This window comes from Varroa destructor, unplaced genomic scaffold (assembly GCF_002443255.2).
Source record: "Varroa destructor unplaced genomic scaffold, Vdes_3.0 BEIS01000007.1, whole genome shotgun sequence".
Classification (NCBI taxonomy): Eukaryota; Metazoa; Arthropoda; class Arachnida; order Mesostigmata; family Varroidae; genus Varroa; species Varroa destructor.
In genome coordinates this window covers 36,991,154-37,012,042 of record NW_019211460.1, presented here as the reverse complement: position 1 = coordinate 37,012,042, position 20,889 = coordinate 36,991,154, and the positions used below count along the sequence as shown (strand labels likewise).

General features: G+C 40.1%; 1 protein-coding gene across 7 annotated transcripts in view; it reads left to right on the top strand.

Annotated features, from left to right (window-relative positions):
* The window catches only part of LOC111254937 (CD151 antigen-like), a 64,581-nt gene extending 46,274 nt beyond the window's left edge, over nt 1-18,307 (top strand). For 3 of the 7 annotated variants that reach the window (XM_086974001.1, XM_086973998.1, XM_022816394.2), the window contains 8 exons: nt 5,087-5,207; nt 5,472-5,613; nt 9,406-9,480; nt 9,782-9,877; nt 10,269-10,361; nt 14,584-14,664; nt 15,007-15,073; nt 15,210-18,307. In XM_086974001.1, the coding sequence (XP_086830127.1) occupies nt 5,087-5,207; nt 5,472-5,613; nt 9,406-9,480; nt 9,782-9,877; nt 10,269-10,361; nt 14,584-14,664; nt 15,007-15,073; nt 15,210-15,274 (740 nt within the window). In that variant the 3' untranslated portion in view covers nt 15,275-18,307. Of the gene's footprint in view, nt 1-591; nt 1,367-5,086; nt 5,208-5,471; nt 5,614-9,405; nt 9,481-9,781; nt 9,878-10,268; nt 10,362-14,583; nt 14,665-15,006; nt 15,074-15,209 lie in introns of those variants that run through there. The other 4 variants (XM_086974000.1, XM_086973999.1, XM_086974003.1 and 1 more) reach the window with 4 other exon arrangements.
* Nucleotides 18,308-20,889: the final 2,582 nt, after the last annotated feature.

The window sequence follows — 20,889 nt, the reverse complement described above, 5'->3', positions numbered from 1 at the left end:
ATACATATATATGTGTGTTTTGCTTTTGTATTGATTTTCTTAAAAATAATGCAGGAACTTTTTTGTTCTTAATGTTAATTGATTTCTTAGCGTTCAATAGCAATGACTTACTTAAAGATACGATGGCCTTACCTCTCTTTTTGAGTCGAGATAGTCTATCCTGTTAACAGCACTCCATCGATCTATTAAAAAATGTTATCTTTCCGCATAAATAATATAGTCTTCCCCCTGATTTTTCAAAGGGTAAAAGATATCTCACTATCAAGCAAATGGCATTCCTAAATGAGATCTCTGGCTACATTAGCATTGCAAATAAATCGATTATGACAGAAAAACTTGCTCTCGTCACGTGTAATTTCTATTAGATCATTTTCCGTCCTCCTTCTGTAATGAACAATGCAGCAACGTGATAAAGTTATGTTCCCTGATAGGCGGTCTCGTAATGTTAACCCTACAAGACGGCCAAAACTTTTTAGCAATCGTTCATAGGTTGCTGTTTGGTGCCCTGTTCCGTAATAGGGTTTACATTCTGTAGATCCAAGCTAGTATATTGAATAGGATTTAGCACATTGACTTTAGATTGTAGCCGTCTTTCGCCTAAGTGAGAGTATATCACTAAGCCGTATCTTTCCCCGGTATTGTCCAGTAGTCGGATGCTTTGCTGGTTAGCTAACTTTCGGGCGTGCGACGACAATTACGACGAAACGAAGACGAGGTATCCATTCAGTGACACACGGGGATCGTAAGGGCGAAAGTTTTCAATGTGTTCTATGACATAGCGTAATTTAGAGCTCTTACTGGTACTAGTAGTGACGGTGGATCTGATGCCGGGAGATATTGATGCCAGTTACGTGAAGAAGCGGTCTGTGCTGCGTGAAACTCATCCACGAGCCCCTAATGCAGTATCCTTTTGAACAAGTAACATTAATAGCTGCAATTGAAATCATGTGTCCTGTTGATGCTAGACGAAAGGGAAGCGTGTTATAGCAATTTCGTTCTTTTGGCCGAGATTGTCTGACCGGGACACGTTTTGCAAGTCCCGCGTTATCTTTTCCTTAAGTCAGTATGACCCAATTAGAGTTAAGTCGGAAAGAACCTCAAAGATTCAACCAAATCACTTCAAAGTAAAAAATATCAATGGGTCGAAAAGGCGAAGTGAGCGACATCAACGACGAGAGACTCGAAGGAACTCATAGTGTGGGACGAAGATAGCAATCATCATTATCACGAAAATACGTGTTCAGTGTTCAGCAAAGTACGATATTTGTGTGTTCTCGAAAAATATCTTTTAAATTTACCGCGCTTTGTATGTAGACTTGCTCGTGTGCAATGGGAAGTGTCCAAAAACTTAGCCATACATTTCGCTGTGAGTTTTTAGAAATATAGGAAATTAGTGTTACGTAAAGTGGGCGTTGTATAAGTTGATTTGCTGCAGTCCATTGCCGCCTCGTTTTCTCAGTTTCGGTAGACTTTTTTTCACGGAAACCCTGTACGTATCGGTGGGTAAAAGAGAGAGGTCATCACTGATGGTAGCAGGTAAAAGGCGTATTCGATTCGATAACTTTTCTGTCATCGAATTGCACGCACCTTTTACTGAAGATCATCAGCTGGTCTTCTGCATACTTCAGGTTTCTTCTATTTTGACTGAATAAAATAGCCCAACGAAGACCATTTGCAACGTCCAGCATATGCGGCGAATTTTATCGACAAACATTAGGTTTGCTGTTTATTCACTGTACCCAGTTTGTGGCCGTATCCACGGTGCCTATTTACGTTACACTGTTTTGCATCAATAGTCTTCTGTCTGAGATAATATCGTAAATTATCAAAGCTGCTGTTACCTCTGAAACGTGTGGTTCAGTTAATACACAGTGCACTGCACCAATGAGGCCAGCATTTAATCGCCGCACTGAACCCCGAACACGGGTTTGGGCTTTTGCGAATTTATTTGTAAATCGAATGGCAGCAGCTACAGTAGGTAACGGTCAACTGCATTGTACTAAGATAAAAACAATATGCAATCTGTTTGAAAAAAACGGGCTTTGCTTGTTACTACAACTAGCATTAAAGGAACTTCGTGATTCAACTATTTACATTCAGATTTTATGGTCGCCGTTTATACAGATGTTTATATACGTATATGCCGGTGCTTCGGCATGTCACGCCGACAGATCTGGCTGTCTTGATATTCATATTTGTGTAGCATTCAACGCCGCTCGAGTGTTTTAATATCGTCGCGCTGGGCAGCGGCATTAAGCGGGGTGACCATAATGCCACATTGACTGTATGGCGGTCCATCTTTTCTTGCCTGCGTATAGAGGACATCGACGGCCACGGAGATATTGTAGCACACGAAATGAACACAGACGCGCAGGCAGACTGGCCTATCAATGGATCTTCTATTCTTGTTTTGAAGTGCGTTAGTCGCGGAACTCGGTGTACGTAGTCGTATATGTGAACATCGCGTAAATGAAAGTTGGAACAAGTTGAATCTGCTAATAGCAGAGGCTCGTCCACGACAGAAAGTAAACGCCTCTGTGGCGTGCCTGTGCTTCGTTAAAATCTTTCCTGCAGTAATATAATCTCAGCGCAACGTGTAATAGTACTATCGCATTAACACCTATGGCCAGTCTGTGCGATATCTAAAGGCCAGTCAACTGCTGCGATAAATAAGAAAAAACAAACAGTCGTGATTCGTCAGAATATCGAAAGGTCAAAATTGGAAACCGTGTGAAGATGCTACTTATAAATTAAACTTGTATCGAATATAACCATACAAGGATTCAACACTGACTACGTTACAATGGCACGTGAAGAACTTGTAGGCTTGCTAGCCAATCTTAAGATCGGTTCATTTCGCCAAGCGAAGAACTATACTGGTGATAATAATGGTACGCGCGTTGTGCTGTCTGCAAATACACAAAAAGGCGATGTAAACTCGGGCTAAGTCGCGGCCCATTTTATATCAGACACATACGGACAAAGACCATGCCGCTATAGCGATTTTTAAATGCTATTGCTAGTTCGCAACAGAGAGGTCTTTCGTTAGGAGAGGGCCAGTGTGAGCCTTGGCCTAAATAAAATGAATATCTACAAAAGCAATGTGCATCATATTTAGGTATTCCTTTAAATATACTGAAGGCAGCGCTTCGCTGTGAGGGAACCGTGTTAGGCTAAGCAATTTCGAATAAATCACTGTCAATATTTTTTGTTACTCCTGCTTTACGTTTACAACATTTTATGTTGTCTTCAGGGTCGCCTCACGTGGATTAGTCGAATCGCTTGAAAATTGCGTGCTTCATTTCCTGTGAGCCGTCCGACGTTCTGTTCTGGTTCATCGAATACACCGATATTAGAAGCCTATCCGGATTTCTCCCATATGGCAATTTTCTAATCAGTTCCAATGTTATTTCTTTCCTAAGTGACTCCAGCACCCGTTTGCCAATGAACGCCACAGCAATCGAAACAATAATCGGCCTAAAAGCTGTCCTAATATCGTATTGCTTCGTATTCTTTAAGGTTCTTCCTCTGATGCTCGGTCAATACGCTATCACGAGGACTCGCCAAAAGCTAGACCTCTCTCGATCTCCGTACTCATGCAAATTTCCATTTTAGTTATAGAGCGTCCACCCGTGGAGTATGTGCGATGGCATACCTCCTTTTAAACGTGCTCATTATTTAAGGATTACAGAATATATACGTTGTGAAATGAATTACAAAGCCACATCAGTTCGATAAGGATGGCGTGAAGATCGTACCGTTCGAAGTCAAGCAGCCCTAATAAACCGATTCCTCGTGGATCTATGAACGCATCTAGCAGAAGGACGAGACAGTTACACAAAGCGGATTGCAATCATCTAACACAAACACAGCGGGCAATTTAGGCGATGCGTGAAATAAAGTATAACATTTATTCCAATATAGGCTCGCACAGTCAGGAAAACAGAAATATATATGTATATATAGTAGGTCTTTCAGCTGGAACATGACAAACACTTATGTCACATTTTGTGACGACGCTGTTTTATAGCGGAGCGAGATTTTGCCAGTTTTTTTTCTTTTGTATCCGAAATGCATCTGTACTTTTTGGAATTTGAGACTGTTTGCTCGGATATCGTCACTCGAACCTTTAGCAAATTACAGCGGCGGAGACAGCTCACTATATAAACCTTGTAATTGGTTAAAGTTCTACTAGAGGAAGCGTCCTAAATTGGCAGCGGAAGGAAAAAGGAAAGTGAACTTTATCGACAACCCTTTACCTCAGGCGCGCAGCAAAAAGCTGAGAGCTGATGTACGACCCAGTGCATCTCTGCCGAGCGCGCGGATGTAAGACTATCATACATACACATTTTGGTCATTTGAACAGGGGATAGAATCAGCGCCCTATTATTTAAGTGGGCATTGAAAACGCGTCTTTGCTTGAACATTTTCCATGATTGCATCGAACCGAATCGGAATTGATCTTCTACCTTCAGCAGTAGATGGATACAACTGAATTAGCGCAATATAACTCTGAAGCAAACGTACGACTGAACTATACGATCACAACACGATAACTAGAAAGCTCTACATCAGGCAGTCAAGATTTGTGACAGAAGACAAGCCATTGGTGTTCCACGACCTCACATCGCAGGATTAATGGTGGCAAAAATGCAAAGATTACAGTTAGAAGTTACATCCGCTACACTTGCAGAACATTGTTCCTACTAATTACCATTTTTTTTCTTTTTTCCAAAATCCTCTATACTTGTTAATGGGAAAAAATTACTCAAATTTCGGCATCATGTCAAAATTGATACTTTGATAGATTTCCGTGTGCCGGATCATGACAAGAGCGGAACAAATAAGCATAAATGGCGGAAGTTCGTAGTGAGTGGAGATAAAGCGCAAGAGGTTCGGTAAGATGTTCAGGTTGATGCTTGGATTTTAGATTTTTTAGCTTTTTCACGGTATTATCGCGTTTAGTCGTTGTGTTGTAAGCAACTTTAATCTATGTTCTGAATGCTTAACAGCGGCAGTACGGACGAGAAGTCCGATAGTTATTCGAACGACAATGACGGCCTAATAGAGCTCTCATAAATTTCAGATACAAGGATGTTAGAAGGCTGCGGACGTGTGGTGAAGTATTCGTTGTTCGTGGCCAATTTGGTCATCATGCTTGGCGGAATGGTCGTCTTCTCAGTTGGCGCCTGGACCCTCGCAGATAGGTAGTCACGTGCATTGTCGCGTCGCGTAGCGCATACGTCTATTCAACCTTAATTTTTATTCTTCTGTTACGTTTCCTGCATTATTTCTCAAAAGGTCATTTTTGCCGCCTGTTTTATTAAAGATAATGTATTCACTGCCATACGTTGTCACGAATGCTTCCATACGGTCCAAATAGCTAAAGTAAATTCAGTATATATAAAGGTATAATAAAATCACGTTCTTTTAACTAGTGCAACTTACATTGAATTATTATTGGTACGTAGGAGCTTCATGGAGCGTCTATTGGGCACCGATCTGTACGTGTCATCGGCCGCCATCCTGATTGCAACTGGCTGTATAGTAACTTTTGTCTCATTGCTAGGATGCCTTGGAGCATTTAAGGAGATTAAGTGCATGCTTTTAACAGTAAGTTATTACCCCAACTGACACAATTTTATTCCGGCACACAAGTAAATTACATAGGCTTGATCTAATGAAACACCTGCAGCGTAGCCAGTGTCCTCTTTCTAGTAAGCAAAACACGTAAGGCTAAAGACAACGTGAACTCTTTTCATATTATTCATTGGTATAAAATAGTATCCAATGCTTGTTCCTTCGAAACTTCGGTTTTTCTTTTCAATGATACTAACTCACATCTTTTCGTCCACGAACACGTGAGCGAGATCTGAAGCTTGACGGTGGAGACGATTTTACGCCCACTCCACGTGTTTAGGTAGCGTGCTATATGCACACACCGTATACTATTATCAAATAAAGGTCTTGACCCACTGGCTTGTCGTTATGTGGCTTGCTATGATGAGGTGCTCACATGGTTGGGCAAGGCCGGCACAAGCTTGAGCCAATCTCTTTAAAACAAGGTTTTGAAGGAACGCTGGCAATGTCGATGCGTTAGATTATTCTAGGTGCTATAGATATGTATGCACACTTTATGAATTTTAAAGTAGGTTTTATTTAGATTTAAACTGTAGCCGATACAGCGTCATCCTGGAAATATGATAATACTTACGGCGTTTACAAATCGTCGCTCCCATGCTCTTCCTTTTTGATAACGGTCTGTGTGTATTGTTGCGCGAGAACCGCCGATTTCAATAACCACCACATCTTATATGGGCAGGCGAAAGACGAATGGGTGGAACATGTCGAACGCTTTTACATGGACGTCGTAAGCTGAGAAGTTAATACACGTCTGTTGGGGTGCGTAACCATGAAATGCGGTTATCGCTGACTCAAGGTTTAGCATTGCCAAATAGTTACCATACCGACCCATAAGTCTGTTAGAGAAACCCTAGTCAAATCTAGCAAAACTCATTCCCGCTGGCCCCTCTAGGACCACAGAGGTGATTCCGACGACCTGTTCACACGCTGCTAATTGCCGAGAGCGATACAGAAACGTTTCTACGGATTCCTTTAAATAATCGATTTAAGTCAAGTTGAAGACTGTTATATAAGTCTACCGATGACATTTTATCTTTGCTATCACGAGTACGAACGATTGGAATTCAATGTTCAGGGCTACCAAGGCTACTATTGTTTAGTTAGCTACCAAAAGCATTTTTAGAAAAGAAATTCAGGAATGAAAATTTCCTAAACACTGACCCATTAATCCATCTATCAGACAAAGCATATTCGTTACTTTGCGAGTTTCGGTTTTTATACTCTGTCCGACTTTATTGTTTATTTGTTATTTACAGGAATACATTTACTATTGCTTTTCTACTGCTACAAATTTAGTGTTTACTATTGCAAGTGTGGATAGCTTTGTGCTATAAGCTCTACTGTATCGTTTGAAAGGTATCTGTTGAACCTGACGCGCATCAAGATGTTTTCCTGTATTTGGCTCACATTGTTCTTCGTTGGGCCTTCTTCCTTTTGCTTTTAGTCTGTAAGATCTGCACTTGAGAAACCGGACATATTCAACATAAAAAAAATATCTGCTCCTATTTTTTATGTCGAATATGTCGAATATTTCATTAATTTAAATGATGTCGTCATCAAAGAGAAAGCCGCTGCGTTTGAACGTATACGTAGCGTCGGCAAACATCTCATAAACGCGTGCTTTTTGTGTGTTGTCTATTTTGTGCTTGGTGGATAGTCTTCCTTAATAAAAACTCTTCGCGGAAGCGTTTTCTCAAACCCTTGTTAAAATCGCGCACTGACAGAGCTGCGGCATGCGATCGATCGGGTTTGTTCTTACATTAAGTAAACAATCATATCGCAGATATCCTCTATCTGTGCTCGTGGCAGTTTGGAACCATTAATGTGTATTTGTTGGTAGACAACAATTAGTGGTAACATGTATTTTATTATAAACAGTTGAAACGCATTACGTTGACCGGAAGCTAACGATAGGCTTACGATAGCGTAGAAACAGGACCACCCTTGGCATTCCGATGTTACAGCATATGGAATTTGCCTTAGATATGTTAAAGACTACTAAAATTGCTAACGAAAATTTCCTTGTAAGAAGATCGACCCTTGACGCAAGACGATATAAAAACATCAGAACGGAGCAATATGACGAAAATGTAATGCTGCTATAGCATTAAGTTGAGCGCTCAAATGTATAAATTGTATACCTGAAATTTTATTTACAAGACGCACATACGCATCCATATTAATAGGAGTCGCTAAGAAGTACTATATATATAGTATATAAATGTATTGTAATATAACCAGTCTTAGGTGCTTCCGTCGCTATATGGCCGAAATGCATAGTAGATCAGTCGTATTTGTACTAGTAATAGCTCGTCGTTACTATGGTTGGTCAAAAGGGAGTGAAGCTGAGTTGCTAAAGGACCAGTCAAATCGAGGATCGATGAAGTGGTCGGTGAAGCTACAAATCAGGGAGCCCTGATGGAGCGCCCGACGAAGACAGCGGAGAGAATCACGTTGTCGCAAGCATATCTACTGGGGAATGGGCTAAGATGTCAGAAGCAGCAACAGGTGCCTCCTCGGGTCGACTTACACAAGGTCCAACCCAGTCCAGTCGGGTGAATTCGGTGCGAGCAACGCTGGGATGTTCAAGGCTTTTGAGCAGCTTCAAGGCAAATACTAAGCCACGACATTATGCGTGACTCTAAGTGATCCTAAAACGTTCACCCAGGAAATTTATGTTGGAGCATGTCGCGTCGCTGAATAAGGTCAAGGCGCAGTGTTGCATCACGGCCTTTGCGAAGATCGCATGACACTATTGAATATAAGAAGGCCTAGCCGTAGCTGAAGTCAAGGTTTGCGTCCGATAACTGTGCAGTTGCCAAAGTTAAGGATCCCTGTAGCAGATATACTGCGTTCGTTCCACGTAGCACCGAATAGAAAACGCTTCTGGACGCAAAGCTCTTAACGGTGCCCAATATGAAGCTGATCGTCTTGAGGTCTTTGATGTGAGACAATGGACAGGCTCTCGTCTTAACCAAATCATAGTTAGATTTGACGTAGAAGCGGAGTAGATGCTTCTAGGTAGGTGGTCGTTAACGGCTCCTGTGCTTGACTAGACTGAACTAGCCATGATGCTTTGCCACTGTTTTTCCGCCCAAAATGTGCACATATGCATCGACTTCAGCACCCTTAGATCAGGAAGCAAATAGATGGGTGGACCAAAACTTCGAAAGCAAATGTGCGCATTCGATCTTCACTGCTCTCTCGAAATCTCCGAAAAAACGGAGCGAGCAGTTGCATACGAACAGGGTTCAACGGAATCGGTTCTAGCAGAAAAATGAGATTCGGTTTGAGTGGCAGGACAAACTCCGAAGTGTTCGAAGAATGGACAATTTCATTACAACAAACCGTAACTGATTTTAAACCGGATCACATTGAAAATTTGGGGTCGCTTGAACCGAGCGTGGTCTTGAATTTCTATGTGGTGCTGCTATATAAGGACAAGATGTACAACGAATCAAGAGCATTTGTACTTAGACGAAATTAGTTTCTTCAGCAAAGTAGCTAGCGTTTGCGAGAAATCTAACTTAGAAAGTTGTTCATGCCGAAATCCAATGATCCGTACAGAAATCCATAGGGGTTAGTTAAACGATTCTAGTCCTCTAGTAGAAAATCTTCCAAAGGCAGTAATCCAGGTTAGTTTTGTTAGATGGATATTCGTATTTGTATAGAGCTATAGTTTGTATATTTATCTTGAGATATTTATGTAAGTAATTAACTCTGGCATCGTATGGCTCATTGTTGGTCTGTGATTGATTTCAGTTTTTCGTTATCCTATTCATGTTGTTTATCGTGATGATGGTTGGCGGAATTCTCGGTTACGTATTCCGAAATGAGGTAAGAATTTTCATTACTTCATGATAATAAGGACAAGATCACGAGTATATATACATATATATATCAATATATGTTGATGACGCACCAAAAGACAGGCAAACGTTTCTTCTTGGCTATAGGCGGGTGATTTACCTCTAGATAGTTAAAAGTTTAGCGAATTATTTACATACCTATAATGGTAGTTAGAGCTTTGAATTGAATGCACACAATTAAATAAATTCAGTCGCCCTTTTTTGTCAAGTTGTCCTAGGTCAACTTAGACGTGTACTAGTAATTAGGCGTTAATTCCGTAACTTTGCAGGTGGACGAGCGGATGTATCAAGAGATGCTGATGTCGATCCCGATTTATAAGAACGACTCGGTCGTCACCAAGGCCTGGGACGCCGTTCAAAGACACGTAATACATACGAACAATAACCCTCGTGCTTTATTATCATAAACAGGTTTACGATATGCTACGACGATGAACGATACGACGACGTTCTTATAAAAAGAAACCTAACATGCCTAAAAGCAAATGCGGACCGATTAAAATACATATAACGACTTATTGCGCCTAACGAACTATGCTACTAAATTTTGTTGGTTATAATCAAGTATTTTGTGTGCACAAATCAATAATACAGTATCTCAAAAACCGTAAGTATATAGAACCATATAAAATATCTTGCGTCTGTATTTTGTTTAATGTATAAATCAGTGCGCGTCAATCGGTGATTATTGCTTTACGGGTATATATGGCAATATTATCTGTTGCCTTTCTGTCGTACAATGATTATGATTTTCAGTTCAAATGCTGCGGCATTCCCGGGCCTATTCCAAATGAGAAGCCGTACCGAATTTGGTTACAAAATGCCCACTTTAACGACCGCAACATGCAGGCACGTATTGCGCACGTAGTTAACTATCATATTTAGAAGAGAGCAACGTTCGTTTTTTTGAACATATCATAAATTAAAAGGCAGCGTAAGAGGCAGTCTCCTGGCCAGCTTCTCCTTAAAAACACTAACTAACTAACTAATTTGAGCGTTTGTCTTGCAGGTTGCATGAAGGTTTTTACGAAGGCTATAGCCTACATATGGTAATAGAGCACTTTTCTTTTCACAAGCTAACACAGCAATAGACACTTCTGCATTGATCGTACGATTATGCTGGCGTTCACCCCATAGATAAGGAAGGTAAAGTCTAAGAACGTTACGAACTGTATGTTGAAGTAGAGCCGAACAAATGCACTTTGGTTCAATCACGAAGCAGTTGACAACTACTACGACGACTGCAGTATACGCCATTCAAGTAGATCCTAAATACGTCCTGCTCTCGCAGTTCTATCAATGCAGTTAATTCATATTGTCTTTGTCTGCTACGGCGCGTAAGGAGCGTAACCACTCCTTCATCATGGATGATCCGGAAAAAGCACCAAAATTTAAGTGGGTGGGAAGTTGATTAGGCATAGGACCGCTTAGGGCTGGATTTGTGATAGTGCGGGAAGTTCTGTTTTGAAGCTGGACCTTTATCAGCAGCATCTAAATGTTCGATATGCTAATATTGAAAGGAATTAACCTAAAAAATTGTAGTTCACTCTGTCGAACGCACGCGCCAGTATAAAATACGTATAATCAAATGATCCTGTACAATTTGGATGCGGTTTGTCATTCTGAACTACTACGACGAACTCATTGGGAAGCGTGGATCGTCTCTTTTAGAAGGCGTGTTGATTAAGGCTTTTTAGGTCATGCTCTTCAGGTGATTATGAAGGTGGCCAATAATGAGCTTGATCTTAGTTTACTATTTACATGCTGTTCTGAACCTCTCAGAAATCGTCACGCTTACTTTTCAAACATTTTATCACACAGAACGTTGCGTGCAATAGCACCTTCTGTGATCGCTAACAGGGGCTGAGTTGTGTTGTGTTGCAAGATTGCCAGTCGCACCTTGGGTGTACGTCATTGTTGTACCTTGAGGACACGGCTGCCTCATTGAAACACCTGAAATCAATTTTCTCATCAATTACAGGAATTAGTGTGTCTTGAGAGTCCTTTAAATGCCTATTGGCGTAGCGGAGGAAGCAATTAGGCCCCTTAAAGCTTTAGAAAAAGCTTCATACTTCATGAAGCAGGACAGAATAGTTGGTGGATGTTATCATCGGACGTACAGGCTTACAGATATGAGCCTTTAACCTTATGCCGTTAACGTTCTTTCGGTCGCTTGAAACGAAAAATACATTCGACCAAGCCTTGTTTTCGCTACAGTCCGCGAAAAACTTACTCGAATTTACTGTCGCAAGGATATTCAACGCATGCGTCGTAATCACGTTTAGCCTGATGGCCTCGTAGACGGAGTAAAGAGATCTGCCAATTGTACTCAAGTTTCTTATGAAATCAAAATCAGAGATCCAGTGGAGAACGGTCTGGTATCTTCCGCAACTAGATGTAAGAACCTTTGCCTTCAGCTATCGAAAATCAAACCTATACATCTGCCGGTACGGTAGGTTTAATGGAAAACGTTATAATGAACGACGTACCTGAAAAAAAGACTTTTAATAATCACGTCTCAAAGATAACTCTAAGAAATGTCAGCAGCGATGGAAAAGTTGCTAAAGGCCATATATAAAAGTTGTTTTTAAGTAGAGCTTTATGGAATAATTGAACAGAATCATCGAAAAAAATATATATATTTCTCTACTACATCCTTTCATTTTTTCCCATGGGACCGCATGTGATGTTTGCCTTAAGAATGTGTTGAGTTTTTCGAAAATAACAGTGCGGGTAGCATACATATTTGCGATGCCGTACACCATCGGTTAGGAAAAGCTTAATTATGGGAATTCGTTCCACGGGATAAAACGAAAAAGATAGCTGATCTTTATCAATTCCAATGACGCGGCAAACAGATATAACTAGAAGTTCCTCACACACTCCTTTGAACCTTTATCTATTGGCTTTGACACATGTATTTAGGCGCTACGCATTGTATAAGGCGGATTTTGGTGAACTTTTTTTTTCTAACGAGCTTCTCAAACTGAATCATATGCCACACTAACCGCTACCAACTCTGAAAGTTGAACGCGTATTCATGGTTACCATGGCAACGCACTTAGAGATTCACAAGCCGCCTTTATCTATTAGGGTTAAACATCAGTACCTCGGCCTATTTAGTTTTTCCCTTTCCTCTTTACCGTTTGTTTGTTTCTGCGTATCATGAAAAAATCCATTGTAATTCCATTGTGCAGTGAATGGAATTTCATGTAGAATTCAGCCTAAAGAAGGTCCCTGCCCTACTTCGCCCTTCATAGAGGTCAAACAGCTACACGGAATATTTGCGCCACCTGCAGAGAGAACTCTAACATTAATGGTATCTTAAAATAGAAGGATGTACGGTGCTGCGGTCGGCGTCTATGACTGAAAATAGTTATGAAATAAGACCGTCGGAGAACAATCTGGCGAGAAAAAAACTATAGGCATATGACTATGGAGAAGGACCTTAAATCTATGAGATCTACTAAGAAATTTGGCGCTCTATAAACTAAAAGAACATCGCAAAAAATCGCGGTTTTTCATTGGCCGATACCGAGCAAGGTGCAACCACAATAAGAGGTCTCTACGCAAATTCCGATAAGGCGGAGTTTCTATAGCAAGACAAGGCAGAGAAACGAATGGCCAGCTTCGGAGGATACGCCCAAGTAGAAAGTTTAACCAAATCTTCATCCCAAGAAGACGATGATTTGCGTTTGCTGGAACTGGAAGGGACTTATACAGTGGGAAACGCTTAGAAAGTACAAGGCGATCAGTAAAAATCTATATATTGCTAATCAACAGAAAAGATCCTATGGACGTGGCAAACTCGTCCTCTTTCAAAACAATGCCAGATTGCGCATTAAAAATGTAAAAACCCTCTTACAAGAACTTCGGCATACGATTCTCTTGTCCCTACCAGATTCTCCAAGCCCAGTTCCAAGAAGTTATAACCTCTGTCGATTATTAACAACGTAAGTTACTAACCGTACATTTGACAATGAAAACAGTTTCAAAACCTGGCTGGGTGAGCCATTCAACATCTGAAAATTTTTGGCGAGAAGAAGTGAAATAGTTTAGGCCGGCGAAAGAGCCGTTCAGGGTCACAGCAAATACGCGATAAACCAATATGTAGCTAGGATTTGTGTAAAACGTTGTTTTTTGCCAGGTGAAAAAGGATATTGCTTATGTTTCAACATAATCATACTGCTCGTTCCGTATACACGCATTCATAAGCCCACAAATGATCAATAAAAAGTAGTTCCAGCTTATTTCATGCGTTCAATATACATCGTACCTCCAGGCCAAAAAAGGAGGTTCAATGTATTTGGACGGTGAGCTAAGATCAGTTGCTGTCTGTGAAAGTCTTCACTATAGAAGCTCTCACTGAGTTTATAAACGTGTTTAACTTCTCAGGATCGATGGTCTACGCTGTTGCCAATTTCCATGCGACTTCCAAATATAATAAATAGTTCAAAACTCAATTTATAATCATTCCAATTTTTAGTGGCGAAATTAGCGGCTATTTTTGAGAGGAAAGCATTCATCGACAACGAACAGATAAGCTTCAATGGAGTTTTTGTTAGTCAAAATTTGCCACTTCTCACATTTGCTAGCTTTTTTAGACGCGCGAATTTTTCAGATTTTCCACTTGTTTTAAATTCGAAATTTAGATCCGCGGTTTTTATCAAACATGTTCATACGCGACTTGAACAAGACGGCACGCTGCGATGTCGCTTTATTTCTGGTTACTGTCAGAAAGCTGTTTACGAATATATGGCAAGACCAATTTCTAAGCGTGAACGGTTTAATCACGAAAATAGGGCACAACTAAGCAATTAATGGCTACGTTGAATAAACGTTACCGTACGGAAAACCCTGTCCTGAGAAAAGCATTGGACTCATGACAAAAAGACAAGCTTTTTATAGCGTTATGAAATTGCATTGTCATGTTAAATACAACAGTCGAGCCACAACTTTGACGCTGCCGAATTCTGTGAACGTGGATTGTATGTGACTATTGGTACCGGATCGTAAATGTCTAGAAATAGGTACAATGGACTAACAAGCGATATCTAACTTTAAAACGCAGGTGCCCGATTCATGCTGCATGCGCAGCGAATGGCTTGTGGGCTGTAGAGGAAGTCCATCCGAAAGAGACACCTATATGGACGTAAGTTCCGCTTAAAATAGACACAAAAACTAGCGATTCAGTCCTCCTCTAAGACTGATACCAGCCCATAGATATCCCAACTGCTTGTACAACTACCTTTGTTACAGAATTTATAGATTTTACTCCTACTGCGATTGTTTGTTTAACATGCTGACACTGAAGTGGCAAAAGACTGGGATACCCTCAGATAGACGCGCTTACTGAAAACATACGAAAAAAGAATTGCCACGTCCATAAATTAAAATAATAGACAGTGTTAAAATATAGGTGCCCATTACGGGCTCCACTGCTTTATATAGAATGTCTACAAATCGATTTAATACTGCTACGTTTGATTTCCAGAATTGTCACACCCGAGTACGCGACTTCGTCAAAGGGCACGCGAAAATCGTGGGAGGGGTCGGAATAGGTATGCTATACATAACGTAAATTGGGTTTACGTGCTAGCCACCGGACGATCTAAGATGGCCTTAGCTACAAAATGCCTACAATATTAAGCAGTCTAACTTATGCTTGCTTTATTACATTGCTAAACTGTTTTTTAGGCATCGCCTGTTTGTTGGTTGTCGGCATGGCTTTGTCATGTGCGATGTTCCTTATGATCCAGTGAACGAACCTCAGCATCATTACGCATGTATGTATACAGACGGATAGGAATTAAAAAAAATCTACGTACAGTTACTATTCAGCGTCAGCTATCGCAAACGACCCGAAACACCTACGAAAATTGAAAAAGAAGCAGGAGATGATTGTATTCGAGTCCTTGCCTGACCGTCCAATCGCCCGCTGAACAAGTGCATAGATGACCGTATGAAATATCTCACCAACCCCGGGTCGGTACACGCAGGTGTTCCTTATGGAGGCAAAAAAGCACAAATCCTGTTGGCAAGAAACGTACGTCTCGGATGATCACTATGGAACGCAGATATCTGGTCACATCAATAAATGTAACCGAAGGGTGGTGAAGGGTACGCCACATCAGCAGCCCCATGAGAGAAGCACAGAGGAGGTACATCCTTCAACGATGCCTATTATGCAGCAACGCAGCGACGCAGTTATACAGCAAAATGCGATATTAGATCTTTGTGTAAGCCGCGACTGGTTTACGTTCTGTATTTGTTTATCCACAATTGACACGGTATTGATATGGCATTACGCTCATAAACGACCTCCTCAGTTTAAATAAGTATGTTACCGCGTAAATTGCTATCCTTTTAACGTAATTTCAATTTGTGAATTTAATAACAGTAGTCCACAACGTTAAGCTTACGACCGTTATTGTCTAACAAAGCAGTACTAAATTTAAACTATACATAAACGTACCATTCTAAAACACACGAAAAAAGTGTTAATTATCTTCACGACTATCAATATCATAAAGGGCATGCTTAGCCGCTAACGAAGAAATTGTATATTCAGGCAAGAAATATATACCACCTCACGCTAGAATTAGAATAGCTCATTAATATTAAGCCCTTCTGATAATACTTCAGCATTGTGCATTGAATGTCGTTGGCCTTAAAGTAAAATGTGCTCGTTGCGAAACGTGATTAGCACATGTGCCTTGCCACAGCACGTCTGGGCCTTGAAGCCCAAAAAACGACCAGTGATAATCGGGAGCTGCTCTACACCTTCCGCATATTTATCAAAGAAATACATCCATTATGTCTGTAAATCATAACCAATCATTTGCTGTTTGCTTCTACCATCGTCACATTATTATTACTGTTACTGGATGCGGCTTTCACAAACCGAGCGTGTTTCTTGTGGCCAATGGCGTTGGTTAAGCATATTTATTGATGTGAGATTGGCTTTGCAGACAATCTGCTTGGGGCACTACTATCGTTCTCGGCTTTCGAATATCGCGGGCATCTCTTAGTCGTCGGCTGGTCAGCAGCTAACTATTGTGAACGCGCGCGGAGGTGTCGTCCAATATGTACGACAACATTGCAACGGTGAAGAAAAATAACAGTATGAAAAGACCGTTAAATCAAAGCATACAGCCTCATCGACGTATCTATAATTTCAAACATGCCTTTGCCCCTATACGATTGACTAGCTAGAGTATGCGTAGTTGGTAGACGGTTCTGCTGACGATACAAACCCTTCTGAGTCTAGCCTCGTACGTCGGACGATCAACTGCCTGATGCCTGCTGTTCGATGCGCGTATTATTCTTGTGAGTTACTGTTAGACATGGACTAGTGTCGCTTGAAGCATAGGATGTGTTTTCGATGGCCCTCCGGTCACCCGAGATCACATGCGTTCCACGACAGAGGCCATGTTTTGGTTTTAAAGAAAAATATTTGATTTAGATAATAGTAATTCTAATTGGCTTGCGTAACCTGCAAGGGCCATCGATAATAGAGTTAACTAACTGCTTATCCGAAACATGTAGACAGAGATCCACATCTTTGCGCTGCCCATAAGCGATACAAGTCTGGAATGACAATAGAAGCAAGAAAATAACTAATAGTGATATATAAAGCGGGTCTTGTGCGAAATATCAAGGACACGTCGAATGGGGCAAGCGTTTGGTCACCACATTTTGGATTGTTGTTGAAATAGAAATTATTACGAAAACGCTATTTTTTAGGTGCGTGCTTAGCTCTGTTTGAAAAAAAGAAAATCAAAATGCGCGAACATGACAAGTATTACTATTTGTAGGACTGAATTACCTTGCAGCATAATGCATCTATATTAATAAGACCATTATAATTACTATAGCGAGCAATAGTGGCAACAACAAAATCGATTTGAATAGTTTATAAAAGAGGTGTCATGCCAACAGATAATCAAGTTGTTTAGGTACCAACAGCGTGGTCATATTCCAAATATCCACCGAGAACACTGACAGATAGAACTAGTCGAGTACCTATCTATATGGCGTTCTTACTTGAAAATTTGTACTGCACCTCTAGATAATCTATCTGTTTGGCTGAGCATTATTCTACAGACTATTAAAGATGTAACGATTAGAGATCTGCAGTCTAAACAAACGGCCATGAAAGGATCTTATAAACAAAATTGGCCCTATACATTTACAGCATAAACACGTATTTCAACTCATTTTCATAGTTATCGCGTTGAGTTTCGAAAATTGATTTCTCAATGAAAACGCAAAGGTAAGATCTTTGATCTACCTTCCCACAAACGCCTATGGCGCGTTTCTCTTTTGATTTTTTTCAATCCAGCCACATCTGACTCCAGGTCTATTACCTGAGCGCTTGCTTAAAATTCAAGTGCTGCTGATCTAGTCAATTGCATCATGCAAATATTAGTACATTGTTTTTTTGTAAGTAAGCTTCAATAACGATTTATGCAAGAATTGATTGTTGTTTGTTACGTTTTTTAAAGTCAGATCTGCCATTTTCTTTCGATCGAATGATATACGCGGACTTCCGTGTGTCTGTAAACAAAATACAAACGGCACATTATCCTGCAATTATTTTATTTTTCACAAATTGAATAATCATTTGTAAAAATACATTGTACTTCAAAAACTTTCTTAATCGAATGTAATAACGATGGGTATATATAATATTTCGATGTGAATACAACAAACGAAACAAAGATGATAGCTTAAACAATACCAATTGCAGTGCGTTCAGCGAATTGACCATAATAAACTTGTATGCCCATATACTTTCGGTTGTTATCATTATCCAACAACAATAGTGGAACGTCGTTGTACGCAGAAAACGGAAAATTTGAAGGAGAATCTTTGTTCAGCAAAAGAAGCTTAGTTTATAAAAATTGACTAATAAACGGTAAGACACTCGAACTAAGCCTGAGGCGCCTAAGAGATTGTCCGTGCTTCAGATACGAGGGTTGAGACAAAGTAAACGGTAACAGTATACTGTGCTGATTATCGTAATCAGTAGATAGCTCGAGCTCTCAACATATCAGATATGGTTTAATGAATCAAAATTAGGTAGTAGTTCAGCACTCGGTTGTTTCTTTCGATCAGGAATCGATCTTTTCATTGTGGTAAATAAGCTGACAGCCATCGCTGTGAAGTAGTGCCGCGTAGCACTTCGCACAATAAAACGTGCTTAAAAATAAAACGAATCCTATTAGGTGACATTTCTGTTTGAAATATAGTAAAAACACAATATTTTCAAAGCGTAAACATGAATATTTCTATTTTTATATATAGTAATAATATCGTTCTTATTCAATCATTACCGTCATCATCTTTTTGCATGCTGATCGCCGTCTCTAGCTTTTTCTGTAACTTGATTTTTTGTTTTTTCTAATAATATTTGCATTTAGTCCTAGCTCTGGTCGGTGTTCTTTTCACATCGTTGTTCTCTGGGTTGGCAAATACCTTAGTTTCTATTTACAAATATGTCTGACGTTGTAGCGGCCTGCTGCGTATTGGCGCTGCGTACTGGCGCTGCGTACTGGCGCTGCGTATTGTACGGATGCATTACATTACTACCGCTGTTCCTGCGTCTAATAAGAAACGTACCATCACAATGATTTCTCCTAGAATCGTGCGTAGTTCAGTAAAACAATACCATTATGTATCCATTCGTCACTCGTTCGAGTTACTTTCGTTTGCGGATCCGTTCGTATCCAATTTGAAATTGGCTCTAATGATTCCCCCTTCCGGAATACCGATTTGCAGATCATCATCAGTTATCCCCATTAGTATTCTACTAGCTCTACCCATTCATCTATCGCATCACACACGAGCTTCTATCGTTATCTGCCATCGTCATCGACATCATGTCGTCAGAGTCCCATGTTGCAGATATGTACACGCTTTCAAGTAGACTGACAAATTAAATAGGGGTCGTTTGTAGCTTGTTGAACGTGAACGAATCGGTCTTTCAAACATTAAACAACGTTACCACTCATAAAAATGACCAGTTGGCAAATCGCTAATGGTTCTCAGTGACATAAAGACTAGAGCAACACTAAACTAATAAACTGGCAGACTCGAAGGCTCATAGGTATCACTCACTTAACTTAGGAGCAAACTGCAAGAAGCCAGTTTTAAAAATAGTCGCATGAAAAAAATTAGGGCCAAATCATCAGAATCTCAATTGTCTTGTTCAGTTATTTCAATTGACAATAAAACTTACTTGAAAAATAGAAGAGAGATCGGCTTTACTTAAATCATCAATATCGACAGGCTCTTATTAATGACTGAATAATGTTTACTTTGTCACTGTTACCTTACTGTTTACATTATTTATATATATATATATATGTATATAGGAAAGCGTGGGGCTATATGGCCTATTGCGTTTTTAGCAAAGGAGCGTTGATTTAGAATTGTAATGATACCAGACTTTTACACTTCTATAGATGCATACGGATCGAGAATTCGGTGCAACTTCCATCAATCCTTTGATGGAAGTCTAAAAGTCGACCTCTATAGGACAGTAAAGTATTATTTTTCGCATTTGATCGAACGATAAAAACCTGAAGTAGTCAGCTCATTCTTCTACAACGGTTTCGCCTGTCCCAGTGTTACATTTTCAGCTACAAAATTAAACACAAGTTACATTTTCTAAAGTTAAAACGATAATTTTAAAGGTCATTGTATTTTAAGGATAGGTGAAATTATATGCCGATTTTATTTAGTTTAATAACACAGGTTAAGTTAGGAAATCATATTTGCATGCTTATTGTTCCATGAGTCGCTATTGTCGCGTATGTGATTGCTTTTAATATAGATCTTGTCAACTTTGTCGCTACAAGGCATTACTTGCATGAACTACATTTTGAATCGATGCGCCACATTGCAGATAATTACGATCATGGATTGGAAATTATTATCGATAATTATATCTAGAAAAATTCAAGTTCATTAGTTATTCGAACTGCGCTGCGGAACTTCATGTGGGCCTGTAGATTTCGACCTGGCGAACTTAACAGTGAACGACTATAAATCCAGAGTCGCCATACCTACAAGTAAAGAAAAGCATTTTTCTTTTTTAGTTTTGTTCAATGTTTAACTTCTTCGGACGAAATCATTAATGGCCAACGTGGCCCACCGCTGGCCCATAGTGCCCCACAAGGTGGGTTATATGGGCCAATGACATAAGATTCTTGAGTATTCTCTCGAAAATAAATTAATTCTATTGATTCCATTTAGGCCACATAATACGAGCGCGTTTTACGAATGCAGTAGTATAGTTTTCTTCCGTTACATTAAGCGGTAGCACTAAGTATATTTCGGCCGATATAGCTCCACCGTCTCTCTATATATA